The sequence below is a fragment of the Micromys minutus genome, assembly GCF_963924665.1.
Source record: "Micromys minutus genome assembly, chromosome: X".
In the NCBI taxonomy this organism is placed as follows: Eukaryota; Metazoa; Chordata; class Mammalia; order Rodentia; family Muridae; genus Micromys; species Micromys minutus.
This window is the reverse complement of record NC_137970.1, coordinates 125,927,390-125,946,946: the sequence shown is the minus strand read 5'-3', so window position 1 is coordinate 125,946,946 and position 19,557 is coordinate 125,927,390. Positions and strand designations below refer to the sequence as shown.

Here is a 19,557-nt window from a genome sequence, read left to right as displayed (position 1 = left end):
GTCACAGAATACATTAGGTATGCAGAACCCTTGTGGACAGGGCACAACAACAACAGAAAAATATCTGAGCTCAAACGCCTAAGAAAGAAATATGTCCATGGGGCCTGGGAGACAAGGCTCAGCAGGTAAATGCTTGCTGAACAAGCATGAGACTCTGAGTTCAGATTCCAAGAATACCCTTGAAAACCCCAGCTCGGGGACTTTGGTCATGGGTCAGAGCTTAAGAGCACATGGTGCTCCTGTAGAAAACTTGAGTTCAAATCCCCACAACCATCGTGTGGCCCACAACCGCTCCCCCTCTAGGTGTCTGCCACCCTCTGTGGGCATCTGACAGCAGAAGCACAGACAGACACACAGACACATACAGATCCACATAGATAAAATAACCAAAATAAAACTTTAAAGGAAAATCTCAGCACAGCAGTGAGTGTGTGGACCAGCAGCACTAGGGGGCAGAGACAGGTGGATCCCTGGAGCCCAATGACCTAACAACCCTAAGCCAGTTGATGAGCTCCACCTTCAGAGAGGCAGACCTTGTTCCATAAAATAAACCAGGTATCAGAAGTACCTCTGGCCCCTACATACGGAGGTGCCTCTGTGCACCACACACAAAAGGAATTTCACATTCCCACCATTCCCCCCACCCCCACACACGGAGGTTTGAAACAGATTCACCATTGGGAAAACACTATGTAGGATATTAAGGTCTGGTAAGGATACGTACAATATCTCAAGTAGGAGACATTCATACCTGAAAATAATACTACACAACAAAAAACAAAATTATTGTTATTATTATTTTTATTAAAGAAATAATCCTAAAGGCCCGCAGGCTCATAGGCAGTTTGCACAAAGGGGGAAGTGGGTGTGAATAATTTTAGACAGTAACGTGACCCAAGCAGGGAAGCCCTCATTCCCACTGGAGGAATGCAGTTCCACTTGTAGAAAATGGGAGAGTCTGAACCCAGTCTGTGTTCAATGCTTCTCCTCAACTGGACACAGTGGGACAAGTGGCCTGGACTACACCTGGGTCCATGCAGGATCACGCAGGTGATAGCACACCTCCACTTCCCACTATCCCACGGGGCCGTTTCTGCCTGCTAGGGGGTGAAACGTCAGGAACGTCAGAGAACCACAGAGTACAATAAAACGACTCATCCCAACAAGTCAGTAACAATCTCATGCTTATTAAATCAAATGCTGCCAAGTAAAGATTTCCCAGGATATACATACAGGAAATCACAGGACAGGAGCTTTAACTGTACAGGAGACCTCATATGTCCCTGATGATTTCAGACTACATGTGCCGGAAATTTCAAAAACAAAACATTCTCAGTCAAGTTTTTCTGACACCTCACAGATGTGAACAAGGAATTTATAATCACTGCAATTGCTGGTTCATGTCTCCTTAGGTCAAGCAAACATTCCTATCGTACGTTTTGATTATGGCGGTTGAGCTTCTTTCTTCAAGGCGTTATGAGAATAGCAGGGACAGAAGAGATGGTTGAACACCCTCCTTTTCTTCCTGCTGGTTTACATGAACCTTGAAGTTATCACAGGCCTAATTAATATTTTTGTAGATGTGACATGCATCATAGGAGAGAAACATTTAGTGTTCAAATTAATCCCAACACTCCAGTTCAAAATTATTCTACTTACAGTTTTTTCAGTAAGTTTCCTTTCCAAGGAGTTCATTTGTTTCCTGGCTTCCTCAACAATAGCTTTTCGGCGACAACGCTTAATAGCCTGTAGATTCTAAAAACCAAAAGCCATGTTTGAAGTAGAAGCAACCACTGGTCATCTCCGTTCGCACCTGGGAACAGTTACACTTCAAAAACAGTATGTATTACAATAAATGGCGTAGGTATTAATCATTCTATATTAAAAGTACACTGTATACTCTATGGAAATCAAAATGTCCTTCACAGAAATATGGAACTGAATTGCTGAGTATAGTATGGCGACAAGTGGAGACACAGAATTTTGTGTGATCATGATATCTACGTTTATGTTTATGACCAGGACTGAAAGTTCAGCAATGAATGGATTAGGACACACTACATCAAAACTGTTGTACTAAGCAGAGAGCCCTTGTGATATGTGCCTGTAATTACATCACTCGAAACTAGCAGCAGGAGGATTGCTACGAGTTCAAGTAAAGCCACTATATGGTGAATTCCAGGATATCCGGGGCTACTTAGAGAGATACTGTCTATAAACAAACTCTTGTGATATATGGTATAAAAATTATAAAACCATTATTAAATGATGTCTTTCATATTTTAGTAACTCAGGTGAACGCAGAACCAGAAGTAACACAAAACTTTAGCATCAGAGCTTATGACCAACTTGCTGAGCTATGCAGGTTAAATGAAGTTTAATGCCTATGTCTCCTTAGAAAGATTAGTGTTTCAGCAGGAAAGCAAGAGACAGGAGTAGTACAGCTGTATGGGGATGCTATAATATGCAGTCCGGCTATAATAACTGAATGTCACAGGCAGAATAGTAAATGCATACACACTGAAGGGGGTACGGGGAGAAAGAGGGGAAGGAAGACAATACGATGAAGTTAAAGATGATGACAGAGGAGAAGGACAAGAAAGGAAGAGTGGGGAGGGAGAGAAAGTGGGAGGAAGGCAGGATGAGGGATGAGAGGCCTCTGTAGTACACACTGTTATCATACCTAGAGAATGGAGAGTACTCAGGAAGTGCAGCCCTGAATGAGGATCAGACTAACAGCTACCTCAAACCTGCAGTGTGATTTTTGAAAAGCTTTGCCTCCCCGCCAGAAGGACTACATACAGCCTGATACCCACTATTCAGAAGCACTTTGAATTAGCTGTTCTGCACACACATATCCCAGTGTTCATCAAGTATTATAAAACATAGAGTGAATTCTTGTGACTCTTGGAAGGCTGCTTGGACCTATATCAATTAGCTTGGATGAAGGAAATTTAACAGGAACAGCAGGCATTAAACAACAACTCAGAAAATGAATTTGAGCATACAAGAATTCATTAATCCCAGAATAACTACATGAATGTACTTGGCCATGTTCAATGAGGCTGAGAAGGATTTGATAGGATGTACTTAAAACAGTAGATAATTCTCAACATGCTAACTGTTACCTTCACTTTTTGTTTTGCTCCATCATGCTTGCGGGCTTTGTCTTACCATTCTAATTGTCCACAGGAAAAGAATGTAATTACAGTCCAATAATGCAAAAAGGCACAAGGAGTCAAGAAACAAAGGATGTACAGACTCCCTACCTTGACTTGTCACTATGCAGATGGAATCTGATTATGGGAGAAAGCCATGCTATAAAATTCAGCGTTTCCCCAAACTCTGTAAGTATTACTCTGGGTAATGTTGAAACCAATGTACCAACTTCTCTTTGAAAGGAACCCACCACCATGAATGAGTTCTGAAAGGAGATGCTCATTTAGTAGTTAGGTTTACCTGGCATGGTAACACTGTTGAAGAAGAGAAGAAGAAGAAGTAGAAAAGAAAAAGAACGAGGAAATTTATGGGTATAATCCCTATGTCAGTAAGGAAGGAAAGAGAGCCAATATCTTTATTTTCCCTCTGAACAAGATGTCCAACACACCTTCACATGTCGATCACATAACTCCTTAAATTCTTCTATTTTCCGCTTTTGAATTCTTTGAAATTGTTCAAATAGCTTTTGTTGCTCGTCAACAATTTTCTACAAACATAAAGCCATACATAACATTTCATTAGAATGAACAGCTTGCCAAAAATAATTCAATATTTCATTTAGACACCATAGTTTGAAAAAAGTATTTTTGACATTATGACATTCCAGTTGCTTCCTAGGAATATTGTTTTACAGTACTCAAAATATTGCGATTAGTTCCCGAAGACTGGAAAACCTACCTACTAGAGGCCCCCAAATCTGCCTCACTCTCAGGGTTTTTAGAGCCTACCTTGAGTTGTCCCCATAATTTGTCAAGTCCCCACAAAAGAACCCACTCTATTTGCACACAGTGCCATGCTAACAGGGTTATATTCTATAAGTCTTACTTCAGACCAATTTCAGAATGTACACCTAAAAGAGACTTTTGAAAGCATTCTGTGAAATAGGGACTTCTCCCTCTCCTTCCTCTCCCAATAAATGGAGGCACGGGTGTAAATTACTTTTCAGAGTTAGCATAACTAACTCTGAAGTTATGCTTCAGACCATGAATGGGACCCAATGGGTGGGATTCCACAGACCATGCTCCTGACTTGACCTGGGAAGGACAGCATCTTCATCTCCCTCAGTATTCCCACCTCTGCTCTCCCACCTTTGGAACTTAGAATCTCCAGGCGGAGCTGCTCCATCCTCCCCCAGGAAGAAAGAGCCTCAGAGACAGCAGTGAGTCCACTACCTGCCCCTAAAACCCCATTCTCATCTCCAGGTTAACCGTGACTCGGTTGCCATCACCATTCCATCACTGCATGGAGACCTTTCCCTCTTCTCCTCTGGGACAGGGCTGGTCTGAACTCCAACCATGGACAGCTAAGGCCCCACCTGCTCCGCCACAGCCACAGGGACTGCTCTCATTCTGCATCCCTGATCACTGTGTCAGAAGGCTACTTGGGGCCCTCCCACTGTTTGCCATCTGCACCTTGTGGATCCTGAAGTGTCCCCCCTCAGGACACAATCCCATACCTTCCCCTGCACTCTGCAGACAGTAAGGACCTGCTCATCCCCTGACTGATACGCCCACCATGCTGGCTCCTAAACCCCCTTACCCTTGTCATCTCTGCACAGGAGGGAAGAAGAACAAACCAGGGAGGATGGCCCAATTCTCTTCACTGCATCAACCACCCTCCTTGTCTCCCTGAGCTCAAGTCCTGTCCCTTCCCTGTGGGCCTGCTGCAGGAAGCCTCTCCTGCTACCTGGTCCTGGCACAATGGACTCCTTCAAAGGTGAGCCTGATACTCACAGAGAGTTTTTCGGCCTGATTCTTGATTTGGTCAACATCTGTATTCCACATCAGAACCAAAGTCAAAAACTGATGAGAACAGTCTTGGTAAAGTCTCTGCCTGTAGAAGACAACAGTGAACACTGTGATATTCTGTCTCCACATGAAGAAAGCTCACTCAAGGCCTGACTGACCTCTCCTCACTACATCTACCGATGGAGGACTGGGAAAGGGCATCTAAAATATTCTGACAGGGAAACGGAAGATGAGGCCCATTATGTGGTTTTACCCTAACAGTAGTGCTTCCCACTGGCTTAGGAAGAAGTCACTTCAAATACCTTAGGTTTATAAAACTTAGGGAGAATTATAATTGGTATTTGGCTAACATCCCACAAGTATTCCTCTTCCCAACAAGCACAACTTCTCCTTTATTTTTCTTCTTCTGAAGAATTGGCTTGGTGAGGATGCATATGCATGAGCATTAGAGAATTCTGCAGAGGCTTACTCACTCTTCCTCACTTAGGGCAAAACATATTTTTGTAGATTTATGTCAAGGCGATACATGATTAGACAGTGGAGAGGTAGGCAGGGGTGGGGGTGGCTAGAAAACCAGAAGGGAGGAGAGAAAGGAAAAGGAAATCAAGATGGAGTTGGACAAAGCAGACCTGTATCCTGGTGGCTGGAATGGTGATAAGTAGATATGAATAGTCTTACGGGATTCTATGGGTCTTTTTATCTATATAGCAGGACACTTTGTGTCTTTGTCCCTAGGGTATAATCATATCCTGCAGAGGGATTGTGGATTGAGAATTTAATATATAAACCTACTTGAAAAGCTATCAGGCTTTAGAGTAATGTTAGTGCAGGGCGGTGGAGGAAAGAAAACACCGGGGCGCTCTTATCCACCCAGGATGGAAAGACCGCCCAAGAAAGAAAATATATTAGAGGGTGGATTGTGGACCGAGTGACAGAGTCCGTGCGTTTGTCTCCACACTAAAGCGGTGTCCTCAGAATGAGAGCACGGGGGCTGGTACAGGGGTATGCCTTCCATTTTTAATATTTGCTGCAACATATTTTTTTTTTGCATTTTTAAGTTTACTAAAGGCTCAACTAGGTTCCATAAGTGTATAGATTATTCTTCTCTAAGATTTATCTCGTTTTTTTGTCTCATACAATTGAGTATATGCTATATGGAACGTGTTTTAGGATACTCAACGTTAACTCAGGCATTACATTCAAGGGTGACACACAAATTCTTTATGGTGAATAAATTCAATCGAACTAATTTGACAAGACAAAATAGGTCATCTTTACTGACTGCTAAGCAATACTCTGGTTATAATGTGGCAGTGTAGTCTGAAAGTAGTTATTTTTTTTATAAAAATACCCAAAACATATGAAGATTTCACTAGAGGTTCCAACAAACGTAAAACAGCAGCTAGTCCTTAGCAACTGGTTTATTCCCGGGTACTAACAGCTGAATAAATTAGAAAAGCCAAGGGTCTTACCTTCGCTCATGCTGGCTTTTCAGGAAGTGGTTAATTTTCCACTCAATGTTGTGGACACTTTTACTTACATTCAGCACACAGCTTCTCTTCCTTTCCTTCAGAGATTTCCTACTACTCCCTGTATTAAAAATCCTTATAAATATTTATTGTTACGTTAATAAGGTAAATACTACTTCACTCCTGTTAGAGAAATCTTTGGTACCAACATGTAGCCACCCTTTAAAAAGCCACTCCTTCTTGTCATTGGAAATTTATAGCAGCTACCACTGCAATTTGAAAAAAAAAAAAGATACATGCACTTTAAAAGTAAAACATAGCTAAAGAGATTTTTCCAAAATGTACACAAATATTTTCCAAAGTATTGTTTAATTTCTAGGTAAGAAATCATTTACAGTCTAAGTTTAATCAATGTACAAAGTATCTTCCAGTTCAAGGACACATAAAGCAGAACTGATGGGAAGATTTATGAAAAATGTGAGAGCATTTCATTTACATAGGCTTCAAATGTTCAGAGATGATTGCATGGTGAGATGAAACACTGTATTTAATGTAGTCTTTGGGGTTTTTAGAAAAACAGAACAGAAATCTGCACAGTTTGAAGAGTTTAAGGAACAAAAGGAATGGACTCATGCATAACTCTATTGCCATCCTGAGGATGGAAACCAGGATGAACATACTAGGCAAGTTGTTTCCCACTCATCTAAAACCCTGTCATAAATCGTGGACAACTTCTGAACAGAGGTCTATTATATCAAAACCTATAAATGGGTTCTGACTTTTTCTGAGTTTTACCTTCAACACAGATCATCTGACTAATATCTGACATAGCAACTCAGAGCCAGACTCATTCTGATTATACAGTGCTTACACATTAACATTTGACTTTAATTCTGCATTGTGTGTGTGTATTTTGTCATTTATTTGTGACAAAATCTGGAATATGGATAATTTCATCCACTTTTCTGAGATTTCACAGTATATAAATAAGTGAAACAAAACAAAACAAAATCCCACCATTTTTGGCCCTGGTGGTACATGCCTTTAACTTAACCCTGCACTTACAGGGCAGAGGCCGATGGATCCCTGTGAATCAACAGGCAGGCCAGCCTGGTCTGATACTGAGTTAGAAGCCAGCCAGGGCTACACGGTGAGATCTCCAAAGCAAAGCAAAGCAAAGCAAACAAAGAGAGTAGAACCAACATTTGTGAGCACAATACTCCTCAGGTCACATGCACAATCAAAAATGAAAGTGAATTAGTAAAGAGCACTGTCACGGGGAGTGTACAAGAACAAGTTGTGAAGTGCACTTCCATTACCTACTGGTGAATACCGCCTGGCATAGGTGTACATTAATTGCAAACAACTTTATAAAACTGTTAATGGGTCCTAAAGATAGAGCAGGATATTTTATTGCCATCGTCTGTATTTTTAGCCTGAAAGCAATCCTACTGGATCTGAATCCAATGTAGTTAAAACACCATGTCTCTTGTGGAAAGGAGTGTCCTCTGCCTCAGAATTTACACAGAAAGTGTGCTTTGTGGAAGTACATTACCAACCGTGAAAATTCCTTTAACATATCACCTGGGTTTGGTCCGCCTATTTCAGGGGAAGAACTGCTTTCCTCTTCAGTTTCAAGGGTTGGAGTGTTTCCTACATTGACAAAAAAAAAAAAAAAAAAAAAAAAAAAAAAAAAAAGAAAAGAAAAGAAAAGAAAGAAAGAAAGAAAGAAAAAAGAATAACTTCCAAGTATTTTCTGTCATTTTGATCATCCTACATGAAGAAATACCTGCACTGCGGGTTTGCACTAGACGTATACATCAAAGTTTCTAGAACACATATAAACGGAATCGTGTGTGTGGGGGTGAGATACAATTAAGGAAACCTTGGTGACAGTTATGCACAGGGCCTCCAGGTTTACATCATTGTAAACCATGTCCTTACTGAGACCTGTTGGGTATAGCAACTGCACAGGCCAGGAGAAGCTCTATGGCCCTTGCAGCTCCCCTAAAGGGTAAGAACACCACTTGGGAACCATAAGTCCCACAAACGCTTTCTGAAAATAGTTTTTATGTTAGAAATGCCATGTGTTTCCCAATAAATGACCCGTACTCCACCTAACTGCATCAGACTATATACTTTGAGGACAGGGCAGGAACTATCTTGTTGGCATCCTGACTTTTTCTGGTTTTTCGACGAGGTCTCTTGTGGTCTACGCTGGCCTTGAACTTGCTGTGTAGGTGAAGATGACCCTGTGCTTCTGATCTTCCTGATCCCACCTCCTGTGGATTAGAGGCTTGGGCCACCATATCTGGTCTTAGGCAGTGCTGGGAAAGGAACCTAGAGCCTCTTGCTCCTTAAGCAACTGATCTACATTCTGGGTGCCTCCTCCCTCACCCCGCCCCCACCCTGTTGTGTTGTACCTGGGTTATCTTCACGTAGCTGCCGTATATCTTCAGATGGCAGGTCAGGAGTCACCTTTGGTTGCTTGGGAGGTCTGCCCTTGATTTTGGATGCCATGACCGTAGTCTCCCTATGCTAGACAGGAATCATGAACATTGTATGTGCAAAGATACGTTATAGGTATCAGGAAAAGTTAAATGAAAGCCACGGGAACGGGTATCAGGTTTCCACGGAGTTAGGCCTGAGTGTCCCTTTCTACTTGTGTTGGAGGAACAGGAAGGGGTCAACAAACAAAAACAGAATCCAACACCCCCCTCTCCCGAAACCTGCAAGGGTCTCCTGTCCCAGCCCCTCAGTCCCATCCTTCCTGGGCCAAGGGCGAAATGGGGGGTTACCCTACCCCCACCCCATCCTTAGTTCCTTCTGCTCCTCACAGTTCAGGCGACATAAGCCAGCGTCCCACCCCCTCTCTCCGGATACTTGGTGCTAGTATCTGGTCAGAAACACTGTCACTGTATGAAAAGAACTGTTTCTGCCTGTAGGCGGCACCTTCCTTTGAGAGTGTACTCCCCAAATAGAATCTAGGCGCACCTCAGGGCATCCAGCGACCCATGAAAGCTAGTGGCAGGCAAAGGGTCGGCCTGTAGGTACCCAGCACTTCACCTGCCACCCTCCACACACTCCTGCTCAGTCCTACCGGGACTTTATCCCTCAGGTCCCTCTCCACAACATCCTCGGGGGCCTCGTCCAGTCCCAGGTTGTAGTGAGACTCCAGAACATAACCTCACAGGTTAGCCTCTTTCTCACCTGCTCCCCATCCCCAGCCTCCTCCCTCAACGGCCTCGAATCAAGGGCAGCAGCATCACTTCCATTACCCCGGGGTCCTTTGCCACAGCTTTGAATCAACCCTACCCTCAGTCCTCTTCCCACAGGGTCCTTTACCACTGCCTTAGGGTCAGTACTTCTGAGTCCGTAGTTCTGAGTCACCTTCCTCTGAAGCTTCCTCACCCTCTCCACAGAACCTCTTTTTCCTCACAGCCAATAGCCGCTAGTAGCTTAGGCCCCGCCTTCCGGCGTATGTGCGTCTCTGATTGGCTGGAACAGTGCGCATGCGCTTGAGGCTGATTTAACTTTGCCTGCTCAAGCCCCGCTCCCAGTAGAGAGATTGCCCTATTGCTGATGCCTTCCTTACTACGTGCCTAGTACCCACCAAGGTTTTCCGTAACAAGTCTTCACAGACTCTTCAGTTTGGCAAATGACCCAAAGACAAGGAATAAAACAAGACTAGACCACACTTCCTTCTGTATTGATAAGTTGATTCTCTAGCATCTTCCTTCAATCCACACTTTTGGCCAGAGGAATGGCTTTCCCGCCTAGTCCTCCTGTCGTAAAACTCCCTTTCCTGAGCTGGAGAGATGACCCAGTAGTTAAGAGCACTTGTAGCTATTATATAGCATGCGAGTTCAGCTCCCAGCACCCACGTGGCAAAGTGCTACAATCGGTAATTTCAGTTCAGGAGATCCATGCCTCTTCCAGCTTCCTCAGGCTCCTACATACATGTGGTGCACATACATTTGCTCAGGTATGCATACAATAAATACTTTGTTAAAAAGAAAAGGAAAAGCACTGGTTACTTGTGGGAAGGAGGGAATAGGCTTGCCTGAGTCAGTTTATCAGATTGTACCCTCTCTGTAACCTCTCATAATACTGAGTTGTTATCTTCTCTTATGAGTGTTACCCACTTAAACGGTCAGTGTGGATAGATTGACTTTTCTTCAATTTAGGAAGGTATGTGCCCACCCAATGGCCTAGATTCAAAATATATAAAGAATCAATCAAACAAACAAACCTGGATATCTAGAAAACAGACAACCCAATGGTACAGATCTAACCAGAATTCTCACTAGAAGGAACTCAAATGGCTAAGAAGTGCTTAAATGTTCAGCATCATTGGCCATCAGGGAAATGCAAATCAAAACAACCCCAGATTCCATTTTACACTAGTCAGAATGGCTAAGATCAAAAACACAAGTGACAGCTCATGCTGGCAAGGATGTTGAACACAGGGAGCACTCCTCCATTGATGGTGGGATTAAAATGTGTTCAACCGCCTTTGAAAGCAATCCGAAGGTTTCTCAGTAAATTAGGACTAAATCTACCTCGAGATCCAGCTATACCACCACTTCTTGGCATACACCCAACATATGCCTCAGTCTATCACAGGGATAATTGCCCATCCATACACCGAAAGGATGCCCCAGTCTATCACAGGGATAACTGCCCATCCATGATTATTGCTGCTCTCTATCTAACAGTGAGCGATTGGAAAGATCCTAGTGACGTCCCTCAATGTAAGATCGGATAAATAAAATATGATACGTTCACACAATGAATTATCACTCAGTCTTTAAAGATGAAATCATGAAATTAGCGGGTAAATTGATGGATCTATAAAAAAAAAAACATCGTGTGTGCGGTACCGGAGACCCAGAAAGACAAATATGATATATAATTATACAATTCATAGAACCACAGAGTTTACATATAGAGTAAGAGACTGGGGAGGGGCAAGGTACAGAGAGATTTCATTAGGAAAGGGAAATAAAATTAATAGTTACAGATGGATGCATTAGCTGGAATTAGAGGATCAAGTGGGGAGGAGTAGGAGAGGGATGTAGGAGTGAATGTGGAAAATGAGAGAACTCTAATTAAGGGCCATTTGAGGGGTAGTATGGAAAACTAATACAGTACAAGCTTCCTAAAATAAATACGTATAGGAAGGATATCTCAATGAAATCATCAAACAATGTGGGAGACAGAGCCACCATGGATGTCTCTGACCACCAAATGAAGCTTTGAGTCCCCAGATTATGTTACGTCTAAGTGAGTTGTTGGACAAAAAGGCCCCATGGAAATCCCCTAACAACCCAAGCTGTTGCCAAGAATATCTAGGTTGTTCTGCAAAAACTAATGGCAAGACCGTTCTGCTGAAGACAATGTCTACACAACTCACTGAACATGAAACACTCGAGTTGGTGCCTACCTGGAGACCCCATCACTCCTACGTTCTAGTTTCTTCAGTTCTGCACACTACTGAATGGGAAATGTAAACACCGACCCTGCACACCACTAAAAAGAGTATAAACACCAACCCAACCACATACCCTTTGATCTACAATGGTGTCCTGCCTACCACATACACTCGGGGAAGGGAGGCACAAAGCCTGTGGGAGTAACCAACTAATATCTGATCTGACTTAAGGCACACACCACAGATGGAACCCATACCTGACACTGCCTGGGTGACCACAGACTTGAGACTAGATAGCCCAGATTCCTAGGGTCAAACTGAGTGCTACTGTTCTAAAAGCACACAAACAAAATCAAAACTCAAAATACACACACAACCAAAAACATGTCATTAAATGCTTTACTCATAGATTAGTGCCTTGCTCAGCCATTGCCAGAGAAGTTTCCTCCTATCGGAGATGGGAACAAATACAAAGACCCACAGCCAGACATTATTCAGAGAGTGAGAGCCCTTGGAACACTCAGTCCTAAATGATATGTCTCCATACAATTCCTCCACTCAGGGCTTAGGGAATTTTGTGGAAGAGGGAGCAGAAAGACTGTAAGAGCCAGAGGCTCTGGATAGAGGACACCAAGAAAACAAGGCCCTCCAAATCACTAGGATTGAAGCTCGTATGAACTTGCAAAGATGGAGGCAGCACGCACAGGGACTGCCAGGGGCTGCACCAGGTCTTCTGTGTATATATTATGGCCTCCACTTTAGTGTACTTATGGGATTCCTGAGTGTATGAACACGTGGGCCTCTGATTCTTGTGCTTCTCTTGGTCTCTTTTCATTCTGTTTGTTTGTTTAATATTCTTAATTAATAGTTTTTGTTTTATCTTTTTATATATAATACGTATTTTTCTCTGGGTACCAACGTAGCTTTGAATATATCAAGCTATCGAGTCATCAGCATTACTGAAGTGGAAAAATTAATATTCTTCACCACGTGAAGGCACGTAAAAATGAAAACAATAGTTAACTACATCTACTTGGTATGTTTCTGATTTGTGGTATTTAATGCCCTTTTTAATAGCAACCGTGACATTTAGCGATTAGTTCGTCAGTCCATGTAGGATGATGTCATTATACAACAAGGTGTGTTGAGCCTACCATTGAATGAGAAGGAAGGGTAGGCAGGGAAAAGACCAGGAACGAGAGAGGAGGAAGGGGCTGAGGAAGCAGACTTAGTCTTTTCTCTCAGCACATCTCTATATGCGTACAGGTTGTTATGAATTTTTTATAAGGGAGGGAATTGTACTTATTTAAGTGGGTAAATTTTAACCATGCCAATTGGATCAGAATTTATTGTGTGGTGTTTTCCTTTACGCGGTGACTCAATGCCAAGGGAATTGTGAGAGGGTAGCCACCACTGAGTCCAAGGGGTGGCCACAGAGAATGTGAGTAGAGTTCCTGGGTTTCCCAGCTACCAGAGGGGCAGTCGGGAGAGACACTAACAAGAGGGAGACCGCCATTCTTCGAGATGAATTTAGGATAGTTCTATAAAAACCTTCAGCTCCGGAACTCGCATAGGAGAGACTGCTCAGGTCAGAGAGCTGGGGGAAGCATGGAGCAATAGTGGGCTGGAACCTATTGCTGTCTTTTTTTTTTTTTTTTTTTTTTTAATTTTTACTACAACAAGTCCATAAGAAGATATTCTTTTGGCCGCAAGTATTAGCTCTCTTGAGATCCTATGTGCCAATTCAACTTACAAGAGTATAGGATTAGAGGAAGCCAACCCCACTAAGGGCATGTATTCCCAACACCATTGTGTTTGGTGGGGGTGGGCGTGGTCCGTTATCTTTGGGTCCCAATCCAGGTTTTTTTACATTCTAGTCTTCATGCTGGTACTTAGAAAACTCTTATAAGTCTGTCTCTTTTTCTGCAAAATTTAGAAAATAGACTCTAATTCTCAACATTATTGAAAGAATGCACAGTTATTGTGTGGATGTTTTATGGAGTGAGAATTTACTGATATAAATCTGATTGACAAATTGCAAGTTTCTAGAGTTTTGATTTTGTCGGGCTAGTGGGAATTGTCACAATAACAAGTGGCAATTGTGACAGTTGTGGTGGTTGCTGGCTATTGGAGCAGAGTTCACAGCAGAGTGTCACCAGAGTGTCACAGGAGAGAGGCTGCTGGGAGGGACAGAGTAGCTGGGGTAGAGTGGCATGGTGCCCTGGAACCCATCGCCACACCCCACAAAAGCCATTTGGCTCTACGATGCTGAGACAGCGAGGGTTGGTGGTTCCCTTTCCAAAATTTACCACAACACTTTTTGAGTTCTGATTTTACATACTCCCTGTTTAATTCTCTCTCTCTTTCTCTGTACAAATTGATAACATTTATAGTCTGGTTCTGAATATGTGTGGAGCCTGCAAATCAAACAGAAGAGTTGGAAAAAGCTTAAAATTAAACAATACTTGCAAAATGAATTTGTGAGCCTCTCAACACATAATAAAGCCATGAATGACTGTTTTATGATTAATATTTTCAGCTCTTGCTTTTTTATTTTCAACTCTTTGCTAATCTACATCTTACTGTGTGCCTGATATCCTGTAAAGCTCCAATTTGGGTTTTCATCTTCCAAGCAGCAAACTCAGTTTTTCAACCTCACCACTCCAGAGTGTGTGCTTCCACATTATTAGTTTGTGGAGATGTTTTGGGGTTTATGAACATATATATATATATATATATATATATATATATATATATATATATATATATATATATATAATGCATATATATATATAATGCATATATATATAATGCATATATATATAATGCATATATATATAATGCATATATATATATAATGCATATATATATATAATGCATATATATATAATGCATATATATATATATATGCATTCCTCTGTGTATATGCTGTGTGTGCATCATGTGGGAGAACCTATGTAAACATGGCCCACAGTAATCAAAAGACAAATTTGCCTCCCGTCTTATTTAAGAGCATCTCTTTGTTGTTCATTTCCATGTGTGACAGGACAGACGGTCCATGAGCTTCTGGAAAAGCTCCTTTCTCCATCTTACATCTGACAACAGGAGTGACACGATTGCAGATGTGTGCCACCATACTCGGCTTTGCATGGGTTTGGCATATCTGAATTTGTCTTCATGTTTGTGAAACAAGCACTTTGCCCACGTACCCAGCCCATGTTCAGTTTACTTTTTAAAAGTCCTCCTGTTTTTTAAAAAAAATCCTGATGATATGAGATAATACATTGCTGATAATGCCCTAGAGTCCCTGTTAAACTTCAGTCAACTACTGGATTTTTTCCATGTGCTATTGCTGGGTTTGTGTTTGTGCATTTCAAGAAATACAGAGATTAAATTCTAAAGGTTTGTGGGAATCGTGTGATGACTTTTTCAAAAAAAAAAACCAGATACTGTGGTGGTTTGAATGAGAATGGCCTCCATATGCTAACAGATTTGAATATTGGGACACTATGCAGTGGCACTATTGGAAAGGATCAGAAGATGTGGCCTTGGTGGAGTAGATGTGGCCTAGTTGTTACACAAAGTACGCCAGATTCGGGTTTAATTTGGACCAAAGGGGTGTCACTAGCAGTATGCCTTGAGATCAGAGAAGGTCAACACAGGCCTTCTGCAGCATTTATTTCTGATGCCTGCAGATCCCGATGCAGAACTTTCAGTTTACCTCTCCAGCTCCATGTTTGCTTGCAAGCTTCTTACCATGCTGTCAATGGATTTAAACCCTTTAAACTATAAGCAACATCCCAGCCCCCCCCCCAACTAAATGATTTCTCTTGTAAGAGTTTTTATGGTCTTGGTGTCTCTTTACAGCCATAGGACATTGACCAAGACATACCATGTTAAGTAACTGATTTTACTGGAGCATTTCCAAACTTCTTTGTTCTAATTCACCACTCCTTATTTGCCACTCTTCATAAAACCTGATCTCCTTCCAGCTCTTCCCCTTCTTTCCCCAAATGTCTTTTATTGTGTTTCATGTGTATTCCATTGATTCTCACATACCCACACCTGACACACACATTCAAATCATCAATAGTAATGAGAACACCCACTTATACACTCACACACAGGCACACACAAACCAGACAAACACATTAACCTCTGTCTCTCTCTCTCCCCCCCCCCCCCCACACACACCACACTCACTCACATTATCAATCACAATGGGAGGGCAAGAGTGTTCTGAGATCACTGGAAGGTTGCTAGGATACACAGCCTGGCACAGAGGGGGACGCTGGGCCTAGGGGTCAGAGTCCAGGACCAAGGCCCAGCAGGACAGATGAGTACAGCCAGGTGGAACCCAGCATGTCCAGGACCAGGCTGAGCAGCCCTCAAAGTCCACAGTCATCCTCATCATCTCGCTGCTGCCGCACCTCGAGAGCCAGGCTGACCTCAGTGAGCCTGGTCTAGCACCATCTCCCTGAGAGCGGCCATGCCCCTGCTGCTGAGAGAAAAGGTACCCATCTTCCTTACCACCAGCCTGGAGCTCCTGACCCACAGGCTGCTGGAGTTGGCAGGGATCAGACACAATGCTGAGGCGCCCAGAGGCTCATCATCCCGGAGCTGCTGGACATGGCTGTCAACAACATTGTGCTGCTCAGAGAACTGTCCCAGTTCCTCACCATCTCCCACGTGGCCTGGGCTCAGATTATCCTCACAGACGTTGTCATCGCTAGCTGCTGCTGCTGTTGCCACTGACTGGCTCTGTGTGGCTGGCCGGCCCATCTGCCAGCCCCATCTAAGCATCACACTTCATCCATGAGTCCTTCCCACCCAACCCTTCCCACAGATGACCCTGCCTGGCTGTCCAGCATCATAGCTCCTTGCTTTCCCCACTTGTGTTCTTATTAAATCTTTGCTGGAGAAACCCATAGGCTTGCTTCTCTAGTGTTTCCTTTGGTCTCGGGAAGGGGCCTGGGGTGGGTATGATGGTGGCAGTGTTGGAGGAGGGGAAGTGGGCCTAGTTGCTGGAACATGGAGGGGAAGAAGGTGTTAGGTGCTGGGTGAGGATGGCCCACAGGCTAGTTCTCCCTAGGTTTTCCTTTGGACAGAGGAAGGGGTTGGATGGTGGGCGTGAAGGGTGCCTGGTTGCAGGAACATGGGCTTGAGGAAGGTGTTAGGTGCTGACTTGCAGGTGGCCCACAGGCTGGTTTCTCTGAGCTGTTCTTTCATTCCCACCACCAGGTGGTTCCAAGGGTTCTGTGGATTCAGTTGGAGGAATGGAAAGGGAAATCGGGTCAGAACTGCAGTGACAGTGGCCCATATGCTGGGTGCCCCATACTTTCCTTTGGGCATGAGGTGGGAGCTGGGATCATTTAGACTCTCAGGTACCACCGTTCCTGCCTGTGGGAGATGTGGAGGAGCAACAGCTGGCTCAGAACTCAAGGCTGTTTGATCACGACCAGTTTCTCAATCTCTGCATCACAGGACACGTTGTGACATCTTTTCTATTAAAAAGAGAACCTTGCTTGTTATGGCTTCCAATTTCCCTGGAGATCCGTGGGTGAAGTACCTTGGTGCTCCCAGCAGAGTCGGACACTGTCATAGGAGTTGCGCTGTACCCAGGCAGGCAGACAGACAGCCACACATTCAGATGCTGCAGAATGTAATACTAAGGGTCACAGAATACATTAGGTATGCAGAACCCTTGTGGACAGGGCACAACAACAACAGAAAAATATCTGAGCTCAAACGCCTAAGAAAGAAATATGTCCATGGGGCCTGGGAGACAAGGCTCAGCAGGTAAATGCTTGCTGAACAAGCATGAGACTCTGAGTTCAGATTCCAAGAATACCCTTGAAAACCCCAGCTCGGGGACTTTGGTCATGGGTCAGAGCTTAAGAGCACATGGTGCTCCTGTAGAAAACTTGAGTTCAAATCCCCACAACCATCGTGTGGCCCACAACTGCTCCCCCTCTAGGTGTCTGCCACCCTCTGTGGGCATCTGACAGCAGAAGCACAGACAGACACACAGACACATACAGATCCACATAGATAAAATAACCAAAATAAAACTTTAAAGGAAAATCTCAGCACAGCAGTGAGTGTGTGGACCAGCAGCACTAGGGGGCAGAGACAGGTGGATCCCTGGAGCCCAATGACCTAACAACCCTAAGCCAGTTGATGAGCTCCACCTTCAGAGAGGCAGACCTTGTTCCATAAAATAAACCAGGTATCAGAAGTACCTCTGGCCCCTACATACGGAGGTGCCTCTGTGCACCATACACAAAAGGAATTTCACATTCCCACCATCCCCCCCCACACACACACGGAGGTTTGAAACAGATTCACCATTGGGAAAACACTATGTAGGATATTAAGGTCTGGTAAGGATACGTACAATATCTCAAGTAGGAGACATTCATACCTGAAAATAATACTACACAACAAAAAACAAAATTATTGTTATTATTATTTTTATTAAAGAAATAATCCTAAAGGCCTGCAGGCTCATAGGCAGTTTGCACAAAGGGGGGAGTGGGTGTGAATAATTTTAGACAGTAACGTGACCCAAGCAGGGAAGCCCTCATTCCCACTGGAGGAATGCAGTTCCACTTGTAGAAAATGGGAGAGTCTGAACCCAGTCTGTGTTCAATGCTTCTCCTCAACTGGACACAGTAGGACAAGTGGCCTGGACTACACCTGGGTCCATGCAGGATCACGCAGGTGATAGCACACCTCCACTTCCCACTATCCCACAAGGCCGTTTCTGCCTGCTAGGGGGTGAAATGTCAGGAACGTCAGAGAACCACAGAGTACAATAAAACGACTCATCCCAACAAGTCAGTAACAATCTCATGCTTATTAAATCAAATGCTCCCAAGTAAAGATTTCCCAGGATATACATACAGGAAATCACAGGACAGGAGCTTTGACTGTACAGGAGACCTCATATGTCCCTGATGATTTCAGACCACATGTGCCGGAAATTTTAAGAGAAAACCTTTCCAGGTATTCCTATCCACAGAAGTGAGGAAATTAATAACCCTTGTCTAGGTAAGGTGTATTCCAGTTCAGAATCACATCTTACTTTGAGAGGGACATTCAATTGAAAGACCTTGTGAATGTTTTCTGTAAATGACATTTCCACACATGCAGGTCACATTAGGTGCATCTTTCTTTCTAGGGAAGTTTGATGCATTCTACTAGCTTAACTCTTTCTGTGGCAGAGTCTTTGAAAGAGCATACTCCCTTTGGAAGCTGAAAGTCATTTCTACGGGCTCCATCACTGAACACACTTAAGAACAGGATATAAAAGAAGACTGCAACTTCTTACTTATTTATCTGGACATGACAAGGATGGTTCACTTGTGTGCCTCCTCATTTGGAAAAATGATACTCAGGTATGAAAATCCCCCATGGCAACTCCAGTGTGTGCTAATCCTTAATTTCAATCTTACTAAGGAAAGCCTGCTGTTTCTACCCGAGGGCTGGAGCTTCCTACACACGCATACGCACTGCTGTCGCACAGATCCTTGTGTTTATTTGGGATTTAACAGAAAGGGGCATTGTCAGGAACAGGAAGAGACCTCGAGAAATCTAGGCGATGATGCTGCAAACATCACCACAAGTAGCTTTTTAACCCAGCTGATTTCTGCGCCCTTCATACTGACTTTTGTGCTCCAAAGTA

At 43.4% G+C, this 19,557-nt stretch overlaps 1 protein-coding gene across 1 annotated transcript; it reads right to left on the bottom strand.

The window, feature by feature from the left end:
* Positions 1-1,474: 1,474 nt before the first annotated feature.
* LOC308415273 (X-linked lymphocyte-regulated protein 3A-like) lies at positions 1,475-8,956 on the bottom strand (the record flags this gene model as incomplete). The annotated part of the gene is made up of 6 exons (XM_080910262.1): positions 1,475-1,543; positions 1,660-1,755; positions 3,608-3,706; positions 4,953-5,052; positions 6,440-6,557; positions 8,860-8,956. The coding sequence occupies 6 exons, from the start codon at positions 8,954-8,956 to the stop codon at positions 1,475-1,477; spliced, it is 579 nt and encodes a 192-aa protein (XP_080766388.1).
* Positions 8,957-19,557: the final 10,601 nt, after the last annotated feature.